At 40.2% G+C, this 24,094-nt stretch overlaps 1 protein-coding gene across 5 annotated transcripts; it reads left to right on the top strand.

Moving 5' to 3' along the window:
• Nucleotides 1-1,315: 1,315 nt before the first annotated feature.
• Nucleotides 1,316-23,913, top strand: LOC146487907 (uncharacterized). 5 transcript variants are annotated; one of them, XM_085125383.1, is made up of 6 exons: nucleotides 1,316-1,338; nucleotides 11,847-11,890; nucleotides 11,985-12,013; nucleotides 18,290-19,122; nucleotides 20,343-20,552; nucleotides 21,122-23,913. In XM_085125383.1, exons 2-6 carry the CDS (start codon nucleotides 11,859-11,861, stop codon nucleotides 22,493-22,495), a joined length of 2,478 nt encoding a protein of 825 aa, XP_084981509.1. In that variant the 5' UTR covers nucleotides 1,316-1,338; nucleotides 11,847-11,858; the 3' UTR covers nucleotides 22,496-23,913. The 5 variants fall into 5 exon arrangements, with proteins under 5 accessions (XP_084981509.1, XP_084981499.1, XP_084981484.1 ...); XM_085125373.1 differs by lacking the exon at nucleotides 1,316-1,338 and adding an exon at nucleotides 2,615-2,686; XM_085125358.1 differs by lacking the exon at nucleotides 1,316-1,338 and adding an exon at nucleotides 9,762-10,070.
• Nucleotides 23,914-24,094: the final 181 nt, after the last annotated feature.

The raw sequence follows: 24,094 nt of genomic DNA, 5'->3' as shown, positions 1-24,094 counted from the left end.
CTATAGTAATGGTAATGTTAATGTTTAGTTTGAGGAGATTTCACACCAATTTGATCGAAAATGTTGCGTCCTTAAAAGCGGTCCGTGTTTGGATTGGCCTTTTCTAGCTAAAAGTCAAGGTAGAGAGTGTTAGTGATCCTCGAATTGGTTTTAAGTTTCCGTCTGGCCTTTGTATTAATATTTCACAGCCTACTGACCCTTTTAATATGTGATCAAGTGGCATGTATTGAAGGAAAATTACAAAAAAAAAATGGACTGCCGAAATATTCCGTTGAACTATTCAGTAACTAAACTTCGATTTCAAAGAAAACAAAAGAATCGCCAAAAAGCTTGCACAAAAACTTTTCACTGTAGCTTTGCCTTATCGATCGACCAATTTATATCAGTACCAGCGAAAATTTGTTATTCGTCTCAGACGAATAAGCAAGTTGTCTGTTTTTTTGTTATTCAAATTGGCAGAAACTATTCCACAATTAACAAAAGACATACATGCTGTCAACAGCCAATAGATCTTTATACATGTATTATCTAACTTCGGGAGGTACTCCCCAATATCTGCAGCGACAACAAAGGGTATCATTTTTGAACGTTTGGTTCTAAAATAGATTTTAACCGTTTTGGTCCGAAAATAGCGGTTATTTTATAGTTAAATTTAACCATTTTGGTCAGTCTGAAATCTAGAAACCACAGGTCTGAAAAATGGTACCGAAAAATTACATATTTTGGTTTGTAATCGGGTCAGAGTTTGTAGAGCCGAGCAACACACTCAGTCCTGAAAAATTCCGAGGATCACCCCCGGAAATTTACCCTCCTTTGCATAATCCCTGGATCTCTACTATTGTTCGATTGCTCTGTTTCAGTGATGATCCATTGTAGACATTGTACAGCCGATTGCAGCAATCGAGCAATCAGATGCAATCTCCACGACTTTGTTTCAAGTATTTATAGGCTATGTCTATTCAGTCTACACTATACCGGATAGCTCTTGTACCGGCATAGCCTGCGAACAGCAGACGTATTTCCGGAAATACGTCTGCTGTACCGGCACCGATATCATATCAGATAGGGCTTTCGTTCACACACAAAGCGCCGATTTCGGATCGATTTTTGTACCGGAGGAATGCTGCGCTGCTTCAGTCTTGAAAGTGAATCGTCACATATCGGATAGGTTTTCGTGACACTTTATTGAGTAGTGTGAACAGAGAATCGAACCGAAACGGAAGTCAACAACGAGGAATGAGGATTGGATTCTAGTGGAAAGATGGCCGGAGTATTCAGCTCATAACGACAAGAAAATGCTATCCAACATAGTGTAGACATAGCGTTAGCCCACCCGAGGTAAGATGATTGAAAACTCATGCGAGTCCTAGAGTAAATTTCTCCGGCAAAGCTCTCAAAATATTTTAGGGTTCAAAATCGCATTTTACTTAAACACTCAATTCATCCGCGTACTTCGATAAGAAGCGCGCTCGGCAGAGTTATACCAAAACCTATCATAAACAAGAAGTCAAGTTATTTTCATCTGCAGGTAATGTCCGGTAAATGGTTTAAATGAAGGTCTAAACTCAACGAAGTAGTGATGACCCGATGCCAACTGTTTTTTCGATAAACCAATTCAGTGATCTTATTTCAGTTTCAGTGATTTGAGGTACGTTACCCGGGAAACAGTTCAAAACAGGACTCACACTTCACACTGAATTCGTGCAAGGAGAAACAAAGATCCAACTAAAAGAGACGACTTATTCATTTCTAACGTAGTTGTCGCTTGATTCTCATATCATGGGAATGAGCAAAAACAAACAAACGAACATAAAAACAAAAATAAACTCCAGTGAATTCCTCCCAGTAGAATCGATTCATCGGTATATAGTACCCTCCATAAAAACTATTTTTAAAAGAGCACGCTGGGCGGCTTTAGAAAAGGTAATAATAATCAAATTAAAAATATATATATAATGCTAAGAAATTACCCAAGCCTGAAAAATACTTAAGAACATATAATTTTTCCATTTTGTTTCGAAATCAACTGGTTGAGTATCGAACGAAATAGTTTACGTTCGTCTTGAAAAAGAACTACATGAGGAATAAATGTGTTCCGATTAAAATCAGGATCATTGCATGATGCAATGCTACCGCAGTTTCAATTGGCTTAGCGGACAAGGGATCGCACGTTATCATTTGAGTGATGTGATTAGCGCGCGTGATCAGGGTCTATAGTCCAAAATACCGATCAACTAACGTCTGCAAATCATTTTGACGTCATGAGTTCTGATTTAAGTTCACCCACGGAACAAGAGCAGACAATTTTTGCCACAAAACTAGAACCGTTTGATCAAAATCTGACTAAAAATCGTGAAAGTGACATCAGCCAGGTCAAAAAAATACGAGTTTGACGTGAGATGCGACCAAAGAAAATTGTCTGCCGGAGCGCTAGCTTTCTCCGGGAGAATTAAGGAATGCCTGTCAGTATTGTATAAAACAAATGGCTCATGGCTCGTGTACGCCGACCTGACTTACGTCAAAAGAGGAAATTGTTGGAACAGAGGAAGAGGGAAAGTAGGAGTAGAGGAACAGTAGGAAAAGAGGGAAAGTAGGAGTAGAGGAACAGTGGGCACAGAACAACATGGCGCAAGAACTATGTCGGAACGGGAGAAAAATACAACATTCCTGCATTCGAACTAAATCCGTGAGTTGAAGGGCTATATAGTTCTCTCAAATTATTCACTGGTTAAGAATTTTAGAATAAAAAGGCACTCAATTTTTTGTCATCCACTGTTTAACATCATGATTTTCTCTAACTATATATTTGAGCTCCAGTGTTCTTCTCAAAAGAGAAGACACCACAAACTTTCTGCAGCGTGAGCTTAATAAACTGAGTGGGGCTACCACTGATCTTCCCGGGCTAAGCTTCTGCGACTAGAATTAAAAAGTTTCCCAAGATGATGTCACAGAGATGAGGAAGAGCGTGCGTGCTGTTACAGCTAATCTGCCCGGCTTATGTTCAGATGAATTTGATTGGCTACCTTCCTGGCACCAGTTGTTCAAAGGCCGGATAACTTTATGCTGTGGATAAGTCACTATCCGACAGTTTCAATCTGGGAAAAGATTTCAGTATTTCCTCTTGTACAAGCGAATATGCACACTCTAACCACAGTTACTTTTGGGAGTGTACGAAAACCTTGGACAACGTTGAACGTGAAGTATGTTTTAGACCATGAATAGTGCCTTCAGTATCCAGCGGATAAAGTTATCCGGCCTTTGAACAACTGGGGCCAGAATTTTATGAACTAGGATGTGTTTAGGAAACAAATAAGAGAGCAGGTAACAAAATTAAGAATACACCACCAGACAATCGGCCATCACGCGAGAGCACTTCGTGTTCTCAGCAGATTTTGTGCCTATTAATTATTTTAATTTCAAATTTTAATTTTCAGTTTTCTTAAAATCGAAAGTTTTCTCAATTTTCTCCAAATTCACCACTTCTGCGTCCCTTTATAATTAAATCATGCAGGAATTCTGAGATGTTTTCATGCTCAGTCCCATGAAGCCCTATGAAGGCATTTTTTAACTGGTTTAAACCTCGAAGTGGCAATAGGGGCAAAACGCCGAGAACCGAAAAAATCACTGATAGAATATGCCCTGAGTGATGCCCCCTTAACAGCGGAAAAGGAAATAACAAGCTTTCATCAAGAGACATTGCTTTCCCATAATTTGTCACACTTTCTATAATTAGAAACTAAGGTCTACTGATTCAACTATATAGGAAGTCGCTTGAAGATGGACATCAGCAACAAGGAAGTGAAAACCGCAGACGAAACTGAACGACACCGAGCTGATACAGTGGCAGATGCCAAAAGCCTTCCAGGCCAATAGAACATAGCATAGCACAAGCAGTGGACGTGAAGTGTAGCCATGTCGAACCTCGATCGCTTATCTAAAATTTCCCGTTTTTCTCAAGCAGTTTGCATCCGTGTTAGACACTGTTATTTTACCCCAGATAACTCGAAGCTCCGATCTCTCGTAAATCCCATTTATCGAGCCATATTTGGCTCTCGAGCTCACGAAAGGATTTTTCTTTAGCCTCGACGTAGCGGAAGAGTAGGCCGGATTACAGGAAACAAACACTTAATCGATTAAATTCAGCAACATTTTGTCGAATTTTGACGTTGAATTCGAATGTAATATTTGAACTTTTTTCTCCCAAGAGAAAAAAGACCATACATAAAAGAAGAAGAAAATAATGTCGGGTAGTTTTGTTAAATCCAGTTTTTAAGTTCAAGCAACGCTGACAAAAGAGTTTATTAATTTAACTCGAGCGGCCGGTTTCCGTGGCAGTGGTCGGCAGAACGTGGTTTGATGCGGGGCCGACTGCATGGAATGCTGTGATTTTCGTTTAGGTTTCCACAAGTGATCGTTACTTGTTTCGTCTGTGTTAATTGTTTTGTTTTATCACTGACGTTGTTCGATTGGACTGCTGAAAACTGACAGACGTTATTGAAAAGATATATCGATTGATTTCTAGAAAGTTCTCAAGCCAACCAAACGCCGAGCGCATTTGTTTTTGTTGACTAAACCCAATCTCGTACCCAGAGTCCTCAGGCTTTTTGGTCAGCGGGGCGGCGCCAGGAGAGACTCTGGGATAATGGAAAAATATAATTTTTTTGATTGGTCGTCTGCATAACAATGGAAGACCGACAGGAAGTCCGTTGGTCATTTGCGGAAGTTAACCAAACCGGAAACCCCCCGAACCAACTTCCCTGTTTTGGAGGGAGATTTGAAATGTCAAACTCGGAGCTTTGTAATTTTTATGTGTGTGGCGGTTTTTTTTTCTATCGCCTCCATTTACCCCTAGCTTAAAGCACACCAAAAATTAGAAACACTCTAATTCAAAGACGGGTTTTGAATTATGTCATTGTCAGTGCAACAATTTCTAGCCGACGAAACATCAGTCGTTTTAGCGTGGGAAGTTGCACTACTGCCATACGATGGTAAAACACGGCAAAATGCAAGCAGCTACTTACCTTGTTGCGGATGAAAATTTGGAGATGAAGAGATCTGTTGTGGAGCGAAGTCCATCTCAGGTTGCCGTTTCCCCTTCGGTTTTGCCACAAGGGAAACGCTGAAGACATCTCCACGATGATCAAACGCCGCACACGAGAGCAAAAGTTTCACTTTTTTTCAGTCACGGCCCATCTTGCCAAAGCTAGCTAACCACTCAGAAAAAAATTCCCTTTAAGAGGCGGAGGTAATCTATTTTATTTTCAGCATTATAATGGTGTGTGGAACATTTTCTCAAATGGTGAGAGATTTTGTTTTGAGTGTAAACGTTTAAAAGTGTGAAAGGCCGTTGTTTTATAAGTTACCTTAAGATGAAAGTTAAGTCTCAAATGTAATAGCCAGTACATACAGATTTACAGTAGAGAGGCAGTTGAGAATAAAGACTTGTTGTCTGCTACCTACAACCATCTTCTCTGCAAGAAAGTCAACACATTGTGACAGTGAAGTAGCCACCCAACTTGACCTGTTAAAGAACAGGTGTAGATAATACTGAAGAAAGCTGGTCGTCCAAATGCAGATATACTTTAAAAATATTTACATTTTTTTTCCCAACGTACAGAGACAAACAAATAAAAGAAAAGTATAAGTGGAGAGGAGGCTAAGAAACCATGGGGCTTATGAATATTAAGCCTCCTCAATCTTAAAATACAAAAGTTATAATATTGCTTGGAGTGTTTATATAACCAAACATATAATGCACTCTGAGTTTAAATTAAGATGGCAAAAATTTAAAGATAACGATAGTTTAATTGTACTCTGTTAAAGGCTGTATATTAATATGTAAGTAAAAATGATCTAACTTTTTTAAAATGTTCCTTTTTTCCCTTCATCTGATCATGACAAAAACATGCAAAAACTCCATTGAAGAAGGATGAGACAAGGAAACCGTGGGTTCCCTTGCAGACAGATATTCCTGTTGAGATTTCCAAAGCAATTCTGCTATTGCAAAGTGTGAAATCATGCCTAAAGTACCAGTTGTTGGAAAAAAATAGATGAGCAGTGCTGTGACCTTCTGTGTTATATGTCATATATAAGGAAGAACACCAAGTCTTCCCGCGAAGGGTTCAATTGGGACACAATTATTATTGAGGAGATACAGGAGGTCTCTGCTCGATTTCATTCTACTGCAAGTGTACCTGTTGTACATGAACATGGGAGCCGTTAGTACCCCCCGTTTGTGTGACATATAACCAGATGATGTTTGCACAGCCTCGTACAGAAAGTGACCATTTTCATCATATATCCTTGGTATCAAACACTCCACTTGTAATTGGGAGATTAACTAACATAATTATTTTGGCAACCCTTCTTGTCATTTCTTCATGTAATTATTAAAAAAAGTTTAACACAAAGGACACTAAAATCAATTACCCACCTTAAAAAACGTTTCCCTTTTTAATATTACTCATTTAAACAACAAAAATATTAAATATTTTCCACAATGATGATAATAATAACAATCATTATTATTATTATTACTATTATTATTATTATTATTATTATTATTATTATTATTATTAAGGAGAGGGCGCGGTCCAGCCGCTTGGGGTTCAGGTGAAGTAATATGGAGGATAATTGGGAAGTGGGTAATGAGAGTGACACAACCCAATGCCGTCAAAGCAAGCGGCTCACTGCAGGTGTGCGCAGGCCATAAAAGTGGGAGTGAGGCTGTTATTCATGCAATGCACAATATTTTTGACGCCAATGGAACAGACGCTCTTCTTCTTGTTGATGCCTCTAATGCCCTAAACAGTTCTGCTGCAGATTTTTGGTCAGTGCAGCTCATTAGACTTGGCTCAGTCCCACCAAACATTACGCAATATGCTGGATGACCTAGATTGTGGCATGATAGACCATTAGAGCCCAGGAAGGGCTTGAACTAAGAGTCAATAGTTTTTTGATTTTTAGGTCTTAGCAAACATTATTGTCAAGGGACAACAAATTCCTACAAGCACTGGAAAATTTACACAGTTCATTACTTTTGACAGGGTGTCCAGCAAAGGTCTCAACAACACTGTGCCAATCATTCAGGATATTGGGGAGTTTGACAATAATAATTATCTGTTGTCAACACGAGAGCGGCAAGATCAGAGAAGAGATTATATTATACTATTCAGCAGAGTGTTGGTTGAGTACTTCCCTTGCCTGAAGTCAATAATTAAAAGTGTGATACCAAATCAGATCACCATCCAGTACTGAAAAGAAATGGCAAATCCTTCAGAAATTATCAATTAACCAGTTGTACCCTTTAATCAAAATAAATTAGGTAATGTGTGTCAGTACCTGAGCTATCTGACTCAGCTCTTAGTTAAAGAGTACACTTCACAACCAAATGAAGTTGGGCCCCACCAATTTATGGAAATTAATAATATAAACACAAATTCCCCAATCTATTGACCCCTTCCCTGTGCTTCCTATAGTACACACCCAAAAATATGAGAACTCACATAAGATAGTTTTAATTTTACCCTGATTAAATGTACAAGGAGGAGTACTGAGGAGATTATATACATGGTATAGAAATTGACTAAGTGAAATATCATAGTCAGGATATCGACAGTCTCTCAACAATCACATTATAACTAATTTACTGATGAGAGGTGATGACCACTCCCTATACAGTTCTCATGTAAATACTCTGTGGTTAGGCAGAAAAGTTAACAAACCTCAACACAACTCACTGTCCTTATTTTCATAGCCTGTGCCAGGAAAAGCTTTGGTACTACGTAGTATTGGGATTTGAATTGAATAAACCAAACATGCATTGGAATGCATTTAAAACACTGTTAAAAAATTATTACTACTTCATTTTATTTCTAGATATATAGTATACCTGGGAGCAACTCTACAGCACTAAAACCATGCAAGATGTGAGCACTCTCTATCAGATTCGTCAGAAGTTTAGTCTGAAATGTCAGCCATCTCCTCTCCCTAACCCAAAGGGGGCGCGTCCCCTGTGGGTTAGGGAGAAGAGACGGCTGACATTTCAGACTATCAGAAGCTTGGCAAAAGGAATGTCTATCCAGAAAGAAAAACTTCAAAGCTTCTCATGACATGACATTCAGGACAGATGTATAAAAATGTGCTGATGTTTAAATTGTGCTAGCTTGCAATTGAACAGATATAACATTCTAATTATATACACTTTAATTCATTCTATTGCAATTAAAAAGGGGGCAAAAAAAACTTTACAACAGTAAATATCAAGAGGTGATTTAAATTGTCAAATGATAACTTACACTACGTGTTCATTGAAGCAATAATTTATAATAAGACATAACTTAAACAAATCCCATTTGGACATAAACTGACGTAAAGGGAAGGGGGAAGGTAATTTAAACATAAATTCAACACACAGTCAGCTGCACAGTTCTGTGCGAGGAGAAGTGATGGTTCCTTTTTATTTGTAAGTATAAAAAGTTATAAAGAAATAATTATGTTATTTACTTGTCTGTATGTGTTGTAGCAATGTCGAATCAAGTCCACCGTTCGCTCGCTTTTACAGGATAAAAAGTCCAGTTGCTTTGATCCGCTCTTACGGGAAAAAAACCCAGTTCCTTCGATCGCGTGTAACAATCAACTTTGGCTTTCTCGAACACTTTCAAGGCCCGATAAAACCTTCAGGCCCGAAAACATCAACACGACTGCCATTTTGGGGCATTTGACTTCCGTTTTAATCTTAAGCATGCGCACAAAGACCGGAATCCCACGTTTTCTGGGATAAGAAATTCCATTATCCCAGAGTCTCTCCTGGCGCCGCCCCGCTGACCAAAAAGCCTGAGGACTCTGGGTACGAGATTGGACTAAACCATTCAAGTTGCTATTTTCCATCTATTGCCCTTTTGTTGTTTTGGTTTCGTTGGCCATGTTTGAAACTCATTTCAAGCGGCTCGCTCATCTGGATTGTTCAAATAGTGTGATGTTGATTGACATCCAACCCTACCACGTTGCATGCACTTTACAACGATTCTTTTATTTCCTTGTCGGCAGCACGTGATGCCAATGTGTTCCGTTCAGTCACTCACAGTTATGATAGACATCTAGGCCACACCCGGATATGAATAATTAAGAGTTTTAATACTATTGTCCCAGTGAAAATCCATTATGTGATATTTGTAGTAGGCGCCAACACAACGCCATCGCGTGTATGGCAGACACAATTGTGTGACAATAGTTCTTGGTTTAATCGGTTTAATGATTAACGATTTCAATGGATTCTAATTTGTTCTGATCTAGATTATACGAAGCGAAGTTTCTTGGTTTCCTTATGTTGGGCCGTATCTAGGAAAACGGCTGCAAATCTTCGCTGGAAATGATTTTTAAAAATGAACAAATAAAATGTGCCTCAGTGGCTTTCAAGATTGGGAAGTCGACTGATCTTGATAGTGTCATAACTGGTGATAAGTGGGCGAGCAGAACTTCACGAAAAACTATTCATCTTGACAGTTTTGTAGAAACAAATACAATGAGAGATTCTAAGTGATACGCTTTTGATCAGGCTTACAGTGAGTTCAACAAGTATATATTCTCTGAAAAGAATCGCTTAATTCTACAGAACAAGGTATTCATATAGTGATCATTAGAAACCCAAACGTCGAAAGTGGAGAATCACGCCCTGATCACCCGCCGGGTTCTCCATGGTACTATTGTGAAACGACCTCGCAAACGATTGGTTCATTTGGTTTATCACATGACATGCATCCGCCCAATCTATTTTTAGCATTTGTCTGACGCATGCGAACTGCACGTTATGTTATCGAGCATCCGAAGTGATTATTGCGCGAACTTTGTTTAGTGAAACTTCAGACAAAAAAAGAAAATATTTTCATTGACATTAAAGCAATCGCACCAGTACTTGGAAAAATTTTAAGACTAAACCAAATGACAGAGCTCTGAGGCTCTAAAAATTTCGTGCGATGAGCCGCCGTTACATAATCTTCAGTCGAGCTGGAGTAAAAACTAAGCTTATTCAAAAGCTGTGAAGTTGCAGCCAACAGTCGAGGTTTACACCGGTAAGTGATCCTTACAAGTCCTGGAGTTTTTATTAAGATTAAATAGCTTTATGTTCAATTTATCTTTATAATTATAGGCTTGGTTTTATGCAAAGCGTCACAGACAAGGTTCAACTTGTGGGACCGGTCGTTGTTTGAGGTTTTGTATTTTGTTCAAAGTGTGGTGTGTTTCATAGCTTTTAAAGGAAACCTTGCAATGGAAGTCGTATTTAATGATGTAGACGCTTAATTACGACCATTTGAAGTTCCTTACCTTTTAGCTGACGAACGGCGAAGGCTGTAAAGCTTTATTTGCATAAAACAATACTCGCACTGAGGTCTTCGTGAAGCAATCAAAGAGTCTCAAAAGCGAAAAAACCTCTTCGTTTTTGCCTTCGTTCTTGAAGCAAAGACTTAAACGTGAATGAAACGTACGTCCTTTAATCAAGGAAATACCAAATTATGAGGTTTAGTGGCGATATAACCGACTAATGTGCGGCATTTCGATGACATGTTGTTGCTACTCGGCGACACTACGCTGCCCGCCATCTTTGTTTGGCAGGTCGAAGGCCGCTTGATTGTAAATGATCCCATGGGAATCTCACTCGTGAATAAATAACCCATTGGTTTTTCCGGCTCAGTGAACACACCAATGCGAAGGCGACAAGCCCTCGTGTTTATGCAATTTATGCGTGGTCGAGTCGCAGGCTAAAATAATAATGCCTGTAAAGTAGATCGATGGGTTTTACGGTTGCTCGTGGTTTTGTAGACATTGCGTGAATCATATTTTGTTCAGTCGTTCGGTACCTGTGGCGTCATCAATTTCAAATGCTTGCATGTGCGGCTTCCCGGCTAGCGGGCATATCACGCAGGTAATTATATGTGACGGCATTTACTATTTCTTAAACAGAATCTCATGTATGTCCTCCACCTCGTGTGTCGAGCGAGGTAGCCCCTTTTTAAGTGGGTTTGAATGGCTACAGCGAAGAAACGGTATCTCAAAAAGTTCTTGTGAGAAAATCGGCGGCCGTTTCATCTCACGTGACATAGTCTTGAGATTTTCATGCCGCAACTCTTTGTGTTTATGCATGTTGTATTTGCATATCAATAAATTAAATTTTAACCCTGGCTAACTATTGAAGTGCAATAATCTTAATTAACCTTGTTTACGTATGGTTTAAATAGAATCCTCAGTATTTAGCATAGCTAACTGTTTTGTCCAAATATCATTGTTCGATGTAGTTGCTGTTTGAGTATTTGCTGTAGAAAGCTCGTGTACACGTATACAAGTGTTGTCATTGTTATTTTTTGGTTTCTAATCCCTTATGTCTTCTCCCTGTTGTTTTACTGTAAAATGTTTTGATATATTGCTTTTCGAACAGATGAAAGTCATCTTAGTTTGATCTGTGTCATAAACTGGTATTATTTGATGGCTGAATGGAACTTGGCTAGTGTGCTCCCCATTGCGAGAGCCAATAACACTGACACTTCTGTCATGATTGTTAGTAAACAAAAGCTTTCAGCCAACTAACGCCATTCTCTCAAATGTATTGATTTAGTGTAGTGATGTAAAGTTTGGTCGAGCTTTGACCCAATCAATCAGTCACCAATCATTCAGTCTGTCAAATAAAAGCGTAATCCTGTTTGCAAAATTTGTCTGTGATTTTAAGCAATTTATTCACGAATATTTAATACACCGATAGCCGCCAGACTGTACGGTACCCTAGTATTTCTTTGTACTGCCCTCGTCCTTCACTCCTCAAAAATCTTCTATCTTATTCCTTCTTCGTTGTACAGACTTGAACTTCCATGGAGGATATAGAAGCACCAAGAAAGAAACGGTAAGATGTGGTAAACTAAACAGGTAAATTTAGGTTGTTGGGTTGTTTGTAAACTTAAAAATTTTACTTACCGAGGTTCAATTTTCTTCTTTAGGAGACTTGAAGACGGAGTTACTTCTTCAAGTGAGTTGTTAATGATTTGTTTTTTCCCTCGCTCCGTAATCGGAGGATGTCGATGGGGTATAGCTCTAGTCTGTAAACAGTTAAAAAAATTAGTTTAGTCAGTGAACAGTTAAGCAAGAAAGAAGTCAGTTAAAGTTATTGTATCACGTGTTATAATCTGGTCACCCACTGAGATGCAGTCAAGCAGTATTGGCTGACTACTATTCTTCATCAGACGTTGAGTTTGAACGGTTTTTAAATGGTCTGCTACTTCTACCCAAAAAAAATGATTTTTTTTTTTGCTAGGTGGATAATTATCCTTATTGTTGTGGCCAGAAGCTACTGTTTGCCTTCAAATAACGATAGAAAGTGACCAGAGCACTGATGAAAGCCACCTTGTTTCGGCCTGGAACTAAAAAAATAAGATCGCTCTTCTACATGTCTACAATAATCAGTTGATAATTTGTTATGTATACGCTTCCGTTGGCAAGTAAACGCCTTTATGCGCTAGTCAGTTAACTCCATCGACACCCTCTAATCACCCAAGAACGAATCAACAAAAGGAGAGTTAAAGTTTAGTTTGCATTTTTTTTTTCTTTACAAAAATATATTTTGAAAAAGAAATCTGAGTTTTATTTTGCAAAATATGTTTAAAAAAGGGATATTTTGCAAAAGAAAACTTTATTTATTTTGCAACATATCGAGATACAAACAGCATCCCAAGGATGTTGTTTTCTGTAGCTGTCATTTCAGTGTCGATTATTAGATGTCGTCCACAGACAACTTTGCACACCATGTTAAATGGCCCCCAGTACCTTACGACTGAAGTGATTGCTCAAGCTTTCACTGTAATGACCAGACGTTAACCTTTCATTGATGTTTTAAAAGCCACTATGTATGCTGCATAATGAACAAAACAACAGATAACTACATACCTCTTACTAACCTCTTTTTGTCGGTCCGCACTGTAAGTTACGAACCGAGTTTTTCCCCGTTGATTTATGGCCCAAAAATCAAAAGGGGAAAAAAAGAGGGCATTAAATTTTCAAATTTAACGGGCCGTACAGTGAAATACGGCCCGCAAAATTGACCAATCACACCGCGCGTACTAACTGAGACATGCAATAATGTTCAGGGCCCAGTTGTTCAAAGCCCGATTATGCTAATCCTGGGTTAACGTGAACTTTGATTCGAGTATATTTACTAATCCGTAAGGATTCGTCCAGAAGATTTTTGTCCCTTAGTTTTGCCCTAGACTTTCCTTTACCGTTGGCTTAAAATGAGCCTATAAAATCGTCTTTAATGAGCGAGATGAAAACCTCGGTTAACTTTTAATCGTGGATTAGCGTTAATCGGCTTTCGAACGACCTGGCCCAGTAGTTTTCATTTGAATGGTTGCATCGTAGAATTTAACTTACATACTTAAAAGTAAGGACCACCAACTTTGCATGATATAACTGGAAAACAAGAAAGTACTTTGCAGTTGCTCTCATGTCTTGGATGTTTATGTAAGCTTTTCATCTGCGGACTCAAAAGATAAAACGGTATCATGCGAGACGATGTTTTTCAGTTTTCAGGACGGAAGTGAAGGATCATAAATCGGACTGGATTCCTAAGCATCTATATAACCCCATTCACACCAACTAAACATGTTTAATTAAACCAGGTTTAACAAAATGACAATTGCTAACAGAAAGCTGAACGATTGGCTTTGACATAGGATTCAAGTAAGCTTTAACTTTTGCTTTCATTTGTGCTCAATCTGTAGTCGACTGAAATCTAATCCGAAAGCAGCCTTTATGAAGGAAACTATTTTAAACTGTGTTTAACTAAACAGCTTTTAAATGTGTTTAAGCGTCGGTGTCAATAGAGCATATTTTCCTTGTTGTAATAATGTGGTTTTCAGAGAGTGGCATTCCTACCTAATGGTAGTCTCTCAAATAGTGTTTGTAACGACTAAAAGACAAAATGGTGTTTTGTCGAACATATGACCAGCGCTAAGTATGGAGGTGAAACTATTTTTCTAACACTCCTGAAGACAACTCCTTCCAAATTTTCATATGATGCCAGAAGCCAAAACAGAGGTTTAAGTGAATTTCGAACGACTTGGCTTTGCGAAAATGTTGCAAATCCCGCAAAACCAGAAATGGCGGCTATATCCTTGTTTAATGTCAAAGAACCGTCCATGAAAAGTAAAATACACGAGATTATTTAGTCCCTTATCCGTTTTAAAAGTTACGCTTACAGTTTCAGTCTCTCTTAAGAACCGCGGAAGAACCAGGCCCTTTTAGTTTGGGCTAGTCGGAGGTTCACCATTAGGATTAATGATGGAGGCCTGGTCAGCTGACTATTGATGAATGCAACTCGATTATCTTTGGATATCTTCAAATAGTAATATAGTGAAGGAGAAAAACGCTAAAGAAGTAGTATTAAGCCATTAGCGAAGGGATGGTTTACAAGTTAGGAAACAAACGACGAACCGAACACTTTCAAGCTATGTGTTTTTTTTATTTTTTTTATTTATTTTTTTTTAAGATAAGGTATTAATCGTGCGTGTCACACCTTTGCTATCACTTGCTGCCTTCCACTCTTATTGTTCTGAGTCAAACTTCTGGCAGTGATCTTACAAATGTCCAGAACTTTTGCTTTACGTGTAGCTTAGTCTTAAACTTAAAGTTCTTCCCGTTTACCATTACTGTCCACTCACAACACCGCTGCCTGCTTTAGGCTAGCAAGGAGGGCAGACATAACCATGAGCATGAGCACAATGAAAGCAACAGACTGCTTCTTCTTGAGTTGACCTTACCAGGAATCAATGCCGCATAAGCATAGCAACAGGAGAAACCGACTTGGAAAAGGAGAATAAATGTTTCTTTTGCCTTTGCTTATGCTTAATATGCTTTAGTTAGGTTTACAGTTGTGTTTGGTCTTTGCTCTACTCACAAGCTTGAGCTTACATCCTATTTAAAACTGCCTTTTGTTGTTGTTGTTTAAGCTTATTTAGAATTGTGGCAATTTAAATAAGCAAAGGAATGAATAGATCGACCAGGCTTTGTTTAACAAAGGTGACACTTTATTGGCTAACAACTAGCAAACGGTTAGCCATTCTCTGTAACTAGGCAACTACCGGTGTTTCTAAAAGTATTTCGGGGGGGGGGGGGGGAGGGGGAATAAGCGAAAGTCAGTGTAGTTAGGGTTTGAATCCATTCAATCTGTGAAGAACTGAAACAGCTCTTTCCCTATTAAACACCAGGGGCCCCTTTCTCAGAAGTCCCGATAACTTGCCGGGCCCGATAAGTATATTTTAAAATGTTTTTTCGCCGATTAAACAGTGATTACAGACATGGTACTTGGCCAATGTTTTCATAGAATTATAACATTTTAAAATTTAGTATTCAAAGCTAACAAAAATTGACTTCTATTAAGAAACATTTGTCACCAAAGACACTTATCGGGCCCGGTAAGTTACCGGGGCTTTCGAGAAACGGGCCCCAGGGTATAACTCCTTAGTTGACTTATTTTTGGAAGCATTTTTTTTCTGGAGATTGATTCCCACAGTTGTGTTGGACTCTGGCCTAAGATCATTAGGGACCTTTCAGATTTGACTACGAGTACGACTTTTCAAATCTAGTTTGCGTGGCTTGGATAATCGCTTGTTACACCAATCGTGTTTGTAGCATCTCCTTATCTGCTGGTAAACAACGGGAAGGAGCGAGAGTTCTGGGGATGTGACTGATTTGAAATTTGAAAGTCGCCCTTGTACTCAATCTCGTACTCTTACTCTGATCTGAAGGTCCCTATTGAGGTGTAACACCGTGCACCGATGGGACTTGTGCTTGTCCTCTCATAGACAGAATGTTTGAAGAGCTACCTTGTAAAGCAATTTTTTAAGCGATGGATTTACTGTACTTGAAGATATCATAACTCACACAGCCTACGTAGCAAGCGTTTCCGTTCAGGTTATTCTGTGTTTTTCGCTTTTCGACCGCGCGGTTATTGGGATGAGAGTGAAAGGAACGGAATATCTGGTTACCAAATTATTCTACATGTTCCTCCATGTCAGATACAGATTTTGATTCTCGAATCTTAAAGCTGATTAGTAACGGGAGTTATGCGCGACACCGCAGTACTGGCTTATACGGGCGTTTCTTAAATGTCTTGTTCCAGTTTTGTTTTTATTCTTTGTACTTATTCGGCTTTGTGATTATAAAACAAAGGCATTAATATAATCGTGGTTACGACAGAGGCATTGTCTGTTCAGAACATTGACTTATTCTGATTTGATATTCCAGTTTTTCGCTCGCTAGACAAAACATTGAATTTTAAAATTCAATGGATCTTTGTTGATGTATTAAAATGCCAACAGGCGGTCAAGACGACGACTTGATTTCAATTCAAGTTATTAAATGTAGTATTTGTGTGTATTTAACAAAGAACTTGAATGCATGACGCGGGGGTCGTCGATAGCCTACATAGTAATCGTTTCCGTGGAGTTTTGTTGCGTGGTCAAAAACCGAATAACGTACAAAACCGCAGCGAAATGCTTGCCACGCAGGCTCAGACGTTACAGGAAGCTCAAGAAGCTTCTACGGCGACGGCAACGAGAACGTCACAAAACAATAGGATATAATGAGAAAAACAAAGGCCCTGCACGTGCGTTATAAATTTTGGTACATTTCTCAACCGTGCTCGGCCAAACAACAACGTGAAACAACCAAATTCAAGGCTTTGTGGAGAACGTGAGCACATGACGGTAAATTTTCATTCTCTGTCTCAACTTGAACGCCGTTCCTACCAATTCTGTTACTGGATAGTTCGGCCACATTTTACAAGTTGAACGAATTGGAATAATCGCAAACTAGTACAAGTAACACGAACTTATATTTTCAAGCGACGTTTCGTTGGCGTTGGCGTCGTGGTTTCTTAAAGTCTCCAATATCGTGCAAAGACCGAGTACTTTGGCGGAAATGTGAGTGCCACGGGACACATTGCTCGAGCGTTCATGCACAGTCTTGGATAGCAGATGCTGTGAACACCGTTCACCTCACTGATTATAATTGTCTACCTTAAATGGACTAAAATGAAAATAATAGCTTTTGGGTCATGAACAGATTAAGAGATTAGATACATAGCATTCATTAGGTAACGTATAAACCTTATTCCAAAATGGCTTCCATTTTAATATTCTTTTGTCTGCATTCAAATTAGCCCTTCTTGCCTCGTTCAAGATAAAATATTCTTTTGATTTTTGAGCTTGAGAGCGAGGTAAGAAGGGCTAATTTGAATGCCAACAATAGAATATTAAAATGGTAGCCATTTTGGAATAAGGTGTATTGTTTTGTGAAAGCCTATGGATATTTTATTATTTATTTATTTATTTATTTATTTTATTTTATTTTGTTTAACTTTATTTATACACGGGTAAAACATCAGGACTTAAAGTAAATACTAAAAATTGCAATTAATTATATTATTGAACTACTAATCTACTACTAAATTAAATTAATTAACAGCAAAAAGAGAAACAATAACAAAGTGTCTGATTTCCATGAATGCCGTGTGAATTAATTAACTCAATCATTATCAAAGAGGAAACCCCTACAGCCGGATTTAAAACTAGCAAGAGATTGTGCTTGCCGCAGATTGATAGGTAAGCTGTTCCACAGCAACGCACCACTGTAGCTGAAACTGTTTTTTAGAAAATTGGCGCGGGGGAGTGGGACAGCTAGTATGTGAGTAGTACCCTACCAACCTCATTCAAGTCTCAGTTATTTTATCTACTGGCCGTTGTTGTTTTTAGTTAGCTTGTTACAATTGTGGGTAGAGGGGGGGGGGGGGGGTGAGCGCGGGCTCATTTTTTCTGACCAGCGGGTGGTAATCGAGCCTATGGTTGAACTTGTAATGTTGAAAGTGTCAACTGTGATTGTAAACTCCGGACAGTATCTGTACGTTGTTCTCTTCTGACGGTTCGAATTGATATTTAACTTTATTATATCTCTCAGTTAGTACGCGTGGTGTGATTGGTCAATTTTGCGGGCTGTATCTCACTGTACAGCCCGCTAAATTTTGAAAGTTTTCCTTTCCAGCGCGCCCGATTAACCTCACAGATATAATAACTATCTTACTGACCTCGTTTTCTCGGTCCGTACCGTAAGTTACGCATCCTCGCTTTTTCCCGTTGATTTATGGCATCAACGGGAAATAAACTCGGTCCGTTACTTACTGTACGGATATTAGAGGTTTATATGACTTATTGATCACTTGCGATCACCTCATTCATTTCTTGTTTGTCTTTAGCTGAAAACCACGTGACTAATGGAGATTCCACCGTGGGAACAAGCGTTGCCGCACCCACTCGAGCCCAGTCCCTTCATCTGCAGATTAACCCGTCCATGATTGAGCGACTTCGCCAAATTACGAAAAAGAATATCCTGCCGACACCCAAGCCTAACGGGAACAAATTACCGCTTCGTACAGGAAAAGTTAATGAAGATAGCCTGGAGAAAAACACGTCGACTTCTGCGCCGGCAGACAGTTCTGATTTTATCATATCTTCGGCCGGCTCATCGCCTGCACATTCACCCCAGCCTATGGATTTCGAAGTGTTGTCCACGCCCCCGCGGTCAAGTAAACCAAAGTCAACGGATTTTGAAGTGTTAGCCACGCCTCCGCGATCCAGTAAACCTAGACCAACGGATTTTGAAGTGTTGTCCACGCCCCCGCGGACAACTAAACCGAACGAGATTGAGACGAATCGAGCAGTCACTACTAAAGCTGCTCACAGCTCAATTGATGATCGCCAAAAGGCATGCAGTAGACTTGTAAAACGATTTGAAGAATCTTCTTCAAAGAGAACGTTATCTAATGGAGTCTGTACAGACTCGAAAACTTTAGAACAAGACTCTTCCTCGATTGAAGTACTAGAAGAAGGCGATCAAACTCCTCGTGTGGATTCTACTGCTAAAACAGCCCACGCGGTGAATGGAGAAGTCAGCTCGCCGGCTACGAGGAAAGATCTATTGCTTTCTTCCCCCAAGGAACAAAATTCGCCCGCGTTATCTGACTTGGCGCCCACGGCAAATGCTGAGGAAACCAGAGGGTTCAGCTTAAATTCCGAAGACTTTCAAGACGTAAGGAGAAGCTTTATTACTTTATCGGTGTCATCTCTGTGCTGTTGTCTCCTTTCAGCTGTGCACTGTAGTATGGCTGGCTTCCATGTGATAGTCGGCGTATAAAGCTATTCATGAAAATCCTGCCTTCCGCCTCAACGAATGTCAGTATAAAAAAATCGATATTTTACATTCTGTGACAAGTTACTTGTCTGTGAAAAGTGAAAGGGTAATTTCTTGTTGTGACCGATCCACTAAATTATTTTTGCCTTCTTTCTAAAAATTGGAAAACAAAAATTGACAAGTACAGTCAGGGTTTAATAGGCGCGGAAATGTCCTCTGCTGTCAGGTAGTGTCTCGCAATTTCGTTACATGATGCAAAGCAATTTGCAATGTTGTGACAAGCGTTTACACCAGCGTATTTATTATTATTATTATTATTATTATTATTTTTTTTTTTTGTTTTTTTTTTTTTGTTTTGAAAAGAGTACATCGATTTTTACAACGACTGTAGCAGCAGTGTGAAGTAAATTCCTTTCCGCTTAACAGTGCCCAGGGGCCCGTTTCTCGAAAGACCCGGTAACTTACCTGGCCCGATAAGTAATTTTGGTGACAAATGTTTCTCAACAGAAGTCAATTTTTGTTAGCTTTGAATACTAAATTTTAAAATCTTATTATTCTATGAAAACATTGGCGAAGTACCATGTCTGTACTCCTTGTGTAATCGGCGAAAAAACATTTAAAAATATACTTAACGGGCCCGTTAAGTTACCGGGACTTTCGAGAAACGGGCCCCTGGATCTAACTTCTTCATACAGAAGCAGTGCTTGATCAAACATTTAGGCCGTGTAACATTGCGTTGAGACTCAACGTTGGAATTGTGAAGTGTCTTTCATGGAAATGCCCCCGGCAACTCACTTCTTGGTCATTCAGCGGTGTTTTGATGTACATATTCCTATATCCTACATACAGACATACATACATACATACTTTATTGACTTTCCCCAAAATAGGCTTTTCAAAGACAATGATTAACTATTTAAAATTACTTTTACTTACTACTAATTACAATATGTGATCTAATTACAATATTTAATTACGCTTAATTTATGTACCCTTAAGATTGAATAAAATCTTTCAGAAGTTTACTTCGTAGACTGTGCTTGAAACAGAAACTGGATTAAGAACTTTAAGAGAACTGTTCAGTGAGTTCCATATACTAACCATTCTGTAATATTTAGATGCTCAAGAAGATGATCGAAGAGAGAATGACGCAAATCCAGCGTTCAATGGGCCGTGAAAGCGAGAAAAGGCTAGCTTTACTCGAGAAAGAGAACAGAGCTCTCAAAGATTACGCCGAGAAGTTAGAGGCTTCTGTCAAAAAGGCCACTGAAACAGAAAGAGCAAAGCAAAGAGTGTCGCGAGGAGTTCAGACCCAAGATTACAACTGGGTAAGTCTATAAAGAACAATGTGAGCTGATCAACTTTCATTCATTTATGAGGGTCCACTGGTCCGCTAAAGGCCGATTTAGACGGTACAACTTTTCTTTACGGCTGTCGCACGCGATTTCTGAAGCGCGTGCAGGTCGCGTTATGTAAAATGCCACACACAACTCTCGTCTTTCAACATTGCCTATACCTACGATTGTTGTAGGATTTTGAAACATCTTTTACGACAATCGTAGATGTAGACAATGTTGAATGATGTGAGTTGTGTGCTGCGATATTTTGCGTGACGCGAGCAGCGTGCGCTTTAAGGCAGATAAGGTTGGGAGGCGGTTTCTGTCCATGAAAGGGGGTCCAACATTAAACTTATCCTACACAACTGTTAATGAAACGTTAAGTTGCTCCTACATTGTTGAATTGATTATTCGCGTATCACTCTACGTTCTCCTTGTTCCTTTATATAGGCTTCTCTATTCTAGCAATGCTTAAACCTTGGCGAAATTCGTGCATCTGGCTCCAGGGTCAGTACCCTTGCCGCGTTCATGACTAAGAAGCGGTTCATTTTATTTTTCAGTTGGCCAATTTGCGCCCCAAGACTGTTGCGGCAGCCCCTTCCCAAATCACTGTAACTGTCGCCCGAACTTCTTCCATGGGTCTGGCCCTTGACACTACACCAACACCTCGATTGACTTCTACCGTAGCACCCTTACCAGGCCATACTGTGCCCTCGCGTCCTGAAAATCCTCCCGTCAGCTATCGCCCCGTCAGTCAAAGACCACAGGCGCCCGCACAAATGGAGTCTGTACGGCCTCGAATCCCACCCTCCTCCAACATGTCTCCGCGCACTCAGCAGCAAGGCGTAACGTACGTTCCTAATTACGACCCTGGACCAGCAGGGAGGTCTGCTCCAGGTCAACCTGCAGGGCTGAGAGCTGCTTCAGTGACAAACTTCTCTACTTCAGCCGTGCCTCGATTCAACACTGCACCTACCGCTCAACCTGTTGTGAGAGCGCAAGGACCCATTGTCAGCCCAGGGGCACCAAGGAGTATAGCACCTCCTTCGAGCCGCCCATTACCGACGGTGACTGTTCATCCACAAACTCAGACTCCGTCCAGTGCTACTTCTGTGAGGGTTCAGCAAGATCAGCCGGCGTATGGATACCCCGCGCAAAACGTCTACAATAGCGGACAGCCCGGGCCGAGATTCGCCGTGGCCTCGCAGATGAGGCCTCAGAGGCCTCCACATCCCCAAGGTGTAACCCCACAGGTATCACCCGGCCCCAGGACTCCGGTATACCCGCAGCCTCCCATTCAACCATCACCACCGCAACGCATCATGCAACAGACAATGCGTCCAGAACAACAGACTGCTCAACTGCCACGACCTTCAGTCCCGATAAGAGTGAGTGTACCTGTGCAGATGCAATCTTCTCCACACGCTATCAATCAGGCTCGACCTCAGCAGCCCGGTGCGGCGTATTACCAGCAGGTGGCCGGACCCCCGAGACAAGTCGCTCCTGCTCAACCTCCCCCTACCTACGGAGTAGTAGCAGCCAGACCCCCTCCTCCGCCACCAGCAGGGATGCCGCAGCAGCCATCTCCTGTTGCGCGGGCGTCACCCACGGTAAATGCTAAGGAAGGTCCGCCAAAGCCCAGCGTGTCCATCGCGGTGGTGACGAGCGGAATCGTGTTGTCGTGGAACATGGTGCTGGAGGAGCGACACGCACCCATCATGAACTATCAACTGTTTGCGCTGCAAGACGGCGGCACAGTGGAGAACGCACACCAGTGGAAGAAAATCGGTGTTGTGAAGGCGCTGCCTCTGCCCATGGCGTGCACATTGACTCAGTTTTTACCCGGCAATAAGTATCATTTTGCAGTGCGTGCAACGGATGAAACGGGACGACTTGGACCTTTTAGTGACCCTTGCACTATTACGCTGAAATAATCTTCTGACGCTAAGCGCCATAAATGTCCAGTACAAACTTTTATTTTAGAATTTTGTTGTCCTTCGTGCCCGTTGCTAGAAAGTACTGATAACTTACCGGGCCCAAACATTTAATGTGCACAGTGTTCCTAAACTGTGGCTCGATATTGATAGATTTTGAAAGGTTAATTTTAAAATGTTTAATTTTATAGAACAAATTGGGGAAATTTCGGCAAAAAACCTACGCGATTAACGATAAAAATACCGTTAGAGAAATACTTATCGCGCCCATTATCTTATCGCACTTTGAAGAAAATGGCTCTCTTAATTATAATCCTTCTGCTCCTAAGAGTCCACGGCTCAAAAACTGAAAATTCACGGTGTAAAATCATCGTATGAAAATACTGCTCGTTGTCTTTTCTTGAATTATTTTGTAAGGCTTATACACATTTTCTCGGGAACGCACTATAAAATACGTTCATTTGAATGGTCATACTTCGGAATGCTTTAGTCTTAGACTTAACTACGCACGTTGCCTGGGAGTGAAAAGGTTAAGGTGCGTGACATTGCAGCGCAAGTAATGAGTTGTCTTGTTCGTTGTGTCAACTCTATTCTTGCGTGGATACAGATGCGTCGTGAAAACGTCGACTATCGATTACTTGTGCTTTTTGCTTTAAATTTCATTGGGCTGCTTTGCAACCTCTTACAAAAAGATCGTGACACCTACGCTCCTTATACCCCCTTTTCCCCGTAGCAAAGTTGACAGTGCAAAACTTTGGAGGCTCCAAGCGAAAACGTCTTTTCAGCTTGTTTTTTTTTTAACTTTGATTAGGGGGGAGGGGTACTTGCACTTCTTTCGTCAAGTGTCGCATCGTCGAGTTTTGTTCGGCGCGGTTGTGGAATAGGAATACTCAAATAGACGGTAATCTTGTTCGCTCCCGACTTATTCCGTTTTTTTGAATGAAAGGAATAGTGTTCAGTTGTTTCTTGTTTTTTGTCTATTGCTGTGACGATAGTAATGGAGCACAGTTTAAGAGTTAACTCACGGTAGCCAGGATTTTTTTTCTTTGGTGGTGGAGATAGTCGTTGGCTTACCGAGAACACCCAGAATTTGCAGTTAATCGATTCCGTCTATTTTTTGTTGTTACCGAAGTGAAATTACACTAGCTAGAATTGTCTTCAAATAATGTGCCCATAGTTGAGCGTTTTTAAAGAAAGAGTATTAATATAGCCCACTTGTGGCTATCGAAAACATTATCGAAAACAACTATGCAACAAGAAAATGCAGACGTGAAGAGAGAATTTTGTTATTACACAAGATACATGTATCATTAGTTATTTTGTACAGACCGTTTGCGTTCTCTTGTGTAATTTGTTTGCATTTAGTAATGAAACAATCTGGCCTTGCAAAATGGTCAAGGCCAAGGTGCCGACAACAAGTTTTGCTGTTGTGTGTGTGTCTGCTTTTTACGATTATAAATCCGCAACTGCACTGTGTACATGCCAGGAGTGCTTCTGTACATCTTCAGGGTTTTGTTTTTTTTTTAAGTTTTCAAATTTGGCGCTAATTTTTTTCGGTGTGTATGTTTTGCAAATTCATGGTCGCCTAAACTTACTTAG

This window comes from Pavona decussata, unplaced genomic scaffold (genome assembly GCF_977016875.1).
Source record: "Pavona decussata unplaced genomic scaffold, jaPavDecu1.1 SCAFFOLD_12, whole genome shotgun sequence".
Classification (NCBI taxonomy): domain Eukaryota; kingdom Metazoa; phylum Cnidaria; class Anthozoa; order Scleractinia; family Agariciidae; genus Pavona; species Pavona decussata.
Note: the sequence above shows the minus strand (reverse complement) of the source record. Positions and strands in the feature narration are given on the sequence as shown.